The sequence below is a fragment of the Arachis ipaensis genome, chromosome B8, assembly GCF_059453495.1.
Source record: "Arachis ipaensis isolate K30076 ecotype BB chromosome B8, ASM5945349v1, whole genome shotgun sequence".
NCBI lineage: Eukaryota > Viridiplantae > Streptophyta > Magnoliopsida > Fabales > Fabaceae > Arachis > Arachis ipaensis.
Window position 1 is genome coordinate 112572997 of NC_142443.1, and position 6664 is coordinate 112579660.

Sequence of the window (6664 nt, forward strand, 5' to 3'; positions counted from 1 at the left end):
AACGTTTGGGATAAATCTTATTTGTATCCCCAACGTTTAAATCGTCCTATTTGTATTCCTAACGTTTGTAAAAGTGATTCAATGTTATCCCGCCGTCAATTACACATCATGAGTGCTTTAGTTTGAGTTTTAAAAATCTCTTCTTGAAGTTAGAATACAAATGTCTGGGATAGAATCGATGATCTACTCCGAAAAATAGCTCATCAAATATTGAAACTAATTCCTACAACATTTACATAATTCACTTTTCTAGAAACATAATTAAATCTAAACACAAATAGTGGGTATAATATTAAAATCGAATACATCCAAGTGAGACCTAATTGAGAATGAATACATCCAAGTGAGAATAATTGAAAAATATAATCTGATTTGTTAGTATAATTGATAGTAGAATAATATTGAATCACTTTTATAAACGTTAAGAATACAAATAGGACGATTTAAATGTTAGGGACACAAATAGGACTTACTCAAATGTTGGGGACAAAAACGATACTTTACTCTTTTCAAAAATTTATTTATCACTTTACTCTTTTTAGTTTTACTTTTATTTTTTTCTCTATCAATAATATGAGAGCAATCTACCACAATAGATTTTGATGTCCATGTGCATATCTCCCATAAACATTTTTTAACAAAAAAGATAGTAGAATAACATTGTTACAGTTTTAAAACGTTAAAAAAAAATTTGAAATATGTCCCAAACGATAAGAACAAAAACGATTCTTTATTCTAAAAAAAATTGAGACAAAGATAGTTTATATGCCCCGTAACCACGTTAAGGTTAGCCCCAAGAATATCATCCATTCTTAAAAGCATTAAACTTAAGTACTTAACCAATAATATGGGAGAAGTTAGATGGTTGAAGTTAAAGTGATATTAAAAAATTAAAATTAAAATCAAAATCAAAATCAAAATCATTTCTTAAGTAGAGATCAAAACAAAGCTTCAAGACACAACGAATATGCATATAAAGGCTCTTCCATACTACATAGCCACACTCAGAAGATTCAATCCATATACAATTTCATGAAACACCAAGAAAAACTAAACAAAATGATTCGATGCAAAGGATCTACTTTAGCAATTCAGACACCGCAACAGTAGCTGAATCTAAGATTTTATTGCCTAGAATAGAGGGTAAATACGAGTAGAGAATCCAAATTCAAGGACCAACATAGAGAGACTGGATGATGGGTAGGCGAGGAAAGAAATGTAGCTTACTCGCGTGCATAATCAGTTTATTGTATTTCCAGCTATATACTAAATACTACAACTACCTAATGGAGTGATCCAAAGAAAAATTGGAACAGCACAATCGTCGGTGCAGATTTACACTTGTTAAGACGATCTATGGCAATACAACTTGAAGATTCTTTTAATACACTATATACCTGCCATCAAATATCAGAATAGACAATGTTAGTTCACAAGCTTGTTTTGAAATAGAAGATAAATGGCTATAAATAATGGCTATGCAGAAATACATGTGCTATAAGGCATTAGTGCCAACTATGCTGCCACAAATAGAAAGTAGACAAAGTTGCTCCACCAAATCGTAGTGTTTTTTTTTTCTTTATTCTTTTTTCAAATGTAGCAACGACACAGACTAATGCATAAAGATTAACAACAGATAATTGTTGTTTTTTAAATGTAGCAACGACACAGACTAATGAATAAAGATTAACAGGAATTTTTTATGGTCCCAGATGTGCTTTCCCATAAAGGCCAAGGATCAATCTTCTTGAAATACGAAAAAAAAAAAAAAGAAAACTAATTCATAGGTAAAATTACACTCTGCAGCAAAGTATTCAGTTTTGGCAATCTTTAAGCATGCACTAACCACCTGGTAGTCTAAGATTTTAACATGAATAGATACACACGGGATGGTGAAAAGGAGTTATGACTTGCACGAATATGCAAGATGTGATTCAGCATTTCAAATATCCATGACATGACTGACATCAACAATAAGATTTGTATTTTCTCCTTATGTTTGTTTGCTTATCTTATAAAACCATGCCTAAAGTCCTAAATCAAGGTGCATATCTAACACTGAAGGAAACAACCTTCTATTGCATACGAATAAGAAAATGTAATTAACTAGAAGACTTCTTTGTTAGGAATGAAATAGAACAAAATGAGGATAGAATACAATTGGCATAGTTTAGGAATATCAATACACTGATACCATTGTTCTGATATTATAGGATAGAGAAAAGGCCCTTGTTTGGAAATACCAATAGAAGGAAATGGAGTTGCAAGAACTCTAAGTTCTTATTAATTTCAGCCTGCAATCCCTTATGCCAAAACACTCACCCGATGAGAAGAGATGGTAGTAAATAAGGTGCAAGATGAAAGACGGATGAAATGAGTTCTCTCAATACCTTATTACATTCCATCTCACTCCAACTCTTGAACTGCCAATCCTAAAAACTTGACAATACCAAATGCAAAAATCGGTGGTATTGAATAGCATCATGTAACCAAACCAAAAGACAAACGGACATTACGATTTTTGAGTAATCACTTGCTGAAAATTGATAGATTCATCATGAAAGATCTTCCAAGAACAGCAAATACACACACCATCACCATTTTACTAAACACTGTGGCAGTTATAATTAACTTAGAACTCAATTAGCAAGAGGGAAATCCCCATGATCTTCGGCACAGACATAACATAACAACAATTTCAGGCTAACAACTCTTCATCACTAACACAATACCAAAACATAAAACTATAGGCAAACCAAAAGAGGAAAAAACTGCTATGTTTTGTACCTTATACATTGATGAATTTGCAGACAAGACCACCACCTTCATTCACTGCCATTGCCACCACCGATTCTGGAAAAATTCTCCGAATCACCACCCTCACCCTCCTCGCTCACCACAGAAGCACCATTGGAGCCAATCAAGCCGTGCCTTGAGGCAATGTGATTCAGAGTGGTCCTCAACCCGTAGAAATCATCCTCCTCTTCCTCCATTAGCTCCGAAAGCCTCACCATCGCCGCCCTCAGCTGACTCCTGATCTCGCTCGACGTTAAAGCACCATCGAGGCCGTCCTCTTCCTCCCCTTCCGCCTCCTCCTCTGCCGCCGAAAGTCGGAACCGGCAGAGCGGGCACGAATCGTGGAGTTCGAGCCACGGCGTGATGCAATCGGAGTGGTAAAGGTGGTTACACGGAAGCTGCTTTGCTTCCTCGTCGATTTCAATGTCGTCCTTGCACACCGCGCACGAAACGACACCGTTTGGATCGAGCTGGGAGAGCAACGCGGAGGTGACAAGAATTACGGGGACGGCGGTTGCGGAGGACTTGGACGACGCTGTTTTGGAGGAAATCAGGGACGGGGAGAGTAAAGAGAGTGGGTCCTCGAAAACGACGTCGTCGTTTGGACTGTCGGTGGTGTTGGTATTGGAGTTGGAAACGAGGTGGTGGTGGATTAGACGGTGAAAGAAGGGGGAATCAAAGAGGGAGAGAGAGGAGAGTGGTGCAACGGCGTCGTTTTGGGAAGGTGAGTCCATGAGTTCTAGGAAGTGGGTGCGGCAGTGGGGACACATGAGAGGGGAAGAACGGGAAGAGGAGAGGGCGACGCTCATGTCGCATTCGTGGCACCAATAGGTATTGAGTTCTGATTCCTCCGCCCCCGTCGCCGTCGCCATGATGGGTGGTGGTGTTGGTGCAAGCGGCTGTGGAGGAGGGGATTAATCAATTAAGTGAGGAGTTTGACTTTGAGTTTGTGAGGAGTCAGGAAAGGGCAGCGAGGAGACATGGTTTAGATGAGAGAGAGGGGGTGGGAGGAGAACTGAAGAAGGTGAAGAGAGAGAGAAAGTGGGGCCCGCATGCAACCTTCTTCAATACAATAGGTTGGTTTGTCTATCGTTTGTTACGTTTTGTTTGGTACTTTGTGGCTTATGTCTGATCAACTAGAGCCTCTATTGTTAATATAATTTAAAAAGAGAACACTTTGCATCAGCGTCGCTTTGGCCGAGTGGTTAAGGCGTGTGCCTGCTAAGTACATGGGGTTTCCCCGCGAGAGTTCGAATCTCTCAGGCGACGTTCTTTTTCTTCTATTTCCTTCTCTGTTACGCTATTTAACTTTATATTTGCAAACGTTTGGAACTTTTAACATATTTAGTCTATTTACTATCTCTGCATCAGCCAAAGACAGAGAGGCAATGTAATATATTTTAAGGTCTCTCTTTCTTTTTCTTTACCTTTTTCATAAGTGATCAATTTTGTTTGAATTTGACAAGACCTGAATTGTGGTAAAGTAAATCATAAAAATAAAAATCCATAAAATTTGCAGCCACCTTGAGTACTTGCACAAAAGGACTCATATCACATTCAGAATTTTCTGTATATGACACCTGCGGATTTTATTTGATTGGAAGCCAAGGAAGCATCCTATTTTCAGCATATAGATATCTTACTTCGATCATGATGATGCGCCCTGGCCCCATGGCTAACGGTTGTTGTCTAATTTGGTGGCATATAGGTTTTCTTCTAATTATTATAGTTAAGGCCTCATAGTCCAAGCAAGTGCAAGGTGATTTGTGATATGGCTTCCCAACCCCTAGAATTATCCCGTGTAAGATGAATAATGGGGATGTTGCAGCCTAGTCTTCAATGGCGAATACTGTGGGAGTTGGTGCAACATTATTTGGTGCGGACACAGAAGGATCAATGTTGGCTATGACTATAACATCAATATAACAATTGATAACGAGAATTGCTAAAGTCTACGATGATTTGCTAGGAAATTATAGTAATATGAATTGCTAAGAGTTTGAGAGAGGATTATGTTCTTAGAGTTATGTGATTAACTTTCCATGTTAGACGTTCAAATTATGGATTTAAGAGCTAAACTTTTTACGAATTCAAATTTTGTGTGCCTGACAAAATGTTGGTCCATGCAGAGTGATAGAATTACTTAAATTTTGTGTGCTTGAATAGTGTTTAATTTCGTTTTTTTTTTGAAATAAAAAAACGTTTAGATCTTAGAGAGATGCTACACATCCAATTTTTTTTTGGCAATCAAGTCCAACTAAGTTGGCTCAAATCCAACAAAAATCCGTAAGACTTTGAATTTTTGAAAATTAAATAATAAGTTATTTATGATTTATGATATTTATTCATGATTATATTTTCAAAGATTTTTATATTAATTGGGTATTTTTTTATTTATGATTTAAAGTTTTAGTAATTGAATAATAATAAAGATTTTATATGCTTTAATTTGAATAATTAGATTTTGAATTTTATTTTATGATTTTAAAAAAAATTGATTTTATTATCTCTAATTCTTGAATTAGAGTATTTATTTGAAAATAATTTATAAATTTATGAATAAAAAGTACTTTCTTTAAAGATAATTTTGTTGGAATAAAATTGGTTTTCAATTACTATATTATCCCTAATTTTGTTGGAGCTGCGGCTATTCGGTTCTTTGTTCTTTCTTGGTACAGTAAGTCATTTTGCTCTGAAAACCTTTCTCTGTCGCTATTCTGTTACATATTACTGAGGCTTTCGCGACGTTAATGTGTTGGAGTTGAGATACCGAAGTTGCATGCTGCGTTCATTGCTGTCACAGTATTACGGCGGAATTTTTGTGCACATTGCGGCTGCTGATGCTATGAACAAAGAGGACAAAATGGAGTTTGTCGCGTAGTTAAATCGTCGTTTAGGTAGGGACTTTTTCCTAAAACTCATGTTATTTTCAAAAATTGTTATAAGTCAATATTAATGTGAAAAATGTATTTTTGTGATTTCGTAAGTCTTATGGATTGAATTGAGTTGCCTTGAATGAATGCAATTGCTTGTTTGATTGGTTTATTGATCAATTGACGATGTTTAGTTGGATTTTGTACTTGGTTTAAAGTTGTTATGAACTTATGATGATGGTTGGATTGTAGCTATTTCTGATTATTGAGTTAGCGTTGTGGTAGTGAATGAAAGCTTGATTTGGAAATTTGATTTGTATGTCTTATTGAGGAATGATTTGATTTTGAACTCATTGGAAAGGATTGAGAAATGATTTGATATTGGCATTGGTTTGATTTTGGAAATAATTTGAGATTTGGAAATGATTTGATATTGGTATTGGTTTGATTTTAGAAACGGTTGAGAAGAGTTTGAGAAATGGTTTGATAGGGACCCGAGAAAGGTGGCAAAGTCTGAGTTTTAGTGGAGATGCTGCCAAAATTTTTATGAGAATTTAGAAGTTTTATTATGATTAATTTAATTGAAGAATTATTTTAATTAATTTTGATTTAGGTAAAGAAAAGATTATCATCTGGGGTGTTTTAGTGAACTTTGAAGTGATTATTAAAGAATAAATGGTTATGTTTTGGATTTGCAAACTGTATGATTTTTTAGTCCTTTGAAGGAGTCTTAAACTTAAACAGGTTTTGAAGTTAGTTTAGAATTTTTGGTTGAGCAAAAATGAGAATTTAACTTGCTTTTCAATTTGGTTTGGCTAATTATAAAAAGGATTATGTTTCCAGGTATTCGATTGAATGAAAATGAGTTTTACTGAATTGATATGAATTAAAGAGTTATGATTTAAGGTTTTTAATGAATTTAAAGAAATGAGATTGGTTGTTGCCCCCCTAAAGTTTAGAGACTTTGTCGTAGAATTTAATTTAATAAATCTTGA

General features: G+C 35.4%; 1 protein-coding gene and 1 non-coding gene across 2 annotated transcripts; one reads left to right on the forward strand and one right to left on the reverse strand.

Moving 5' to 3' along the window:
* Positions 1-950: 950 nt before the first annotated feature.
* On the reverse strand, positions 951-3894 carry LOC107613562 (uncharacterized). Its single transcript, XM_016315629.3, has 2 exons — positions 2788-3894; positions 951-1397 (listed from the first exon to the last, which is right to left on the reverse strand). The coding sequence occupies exon 1, from the start codon at positions 3666-3668 to the stop codon at positions 2826-2828; it is 843 nt and encodes a 280-aa protein (XP_016171115.1). The 5' UTR covers positions 3669-3894; the 3' UTR covers positions 951-1397; positions 2788-2825.
* An 89-nt stretch (positions 3895-3983) lies between these two features.
* On the forward strand, positions 3984-4065 carry TRNAS-GCU (transfer RNA serine (anticodon GCU)). Its single transcript has one exon. It is a non-coding gene; the product is annotated as a tRNA-Ser (tRNA).
* Positions 4066-6664: the final 2599 nt, after the last annotated feature.

What these genes read in the sequence shown, in the direction of transcription:
- LOC107613562 (XM_016315629.3), bottom strand. Translation starts at nt 3,668, where the DNA reads ATGGCGACGGCGACGGGGGCGGAGGAATCAGAACTCAATACCTATTGG.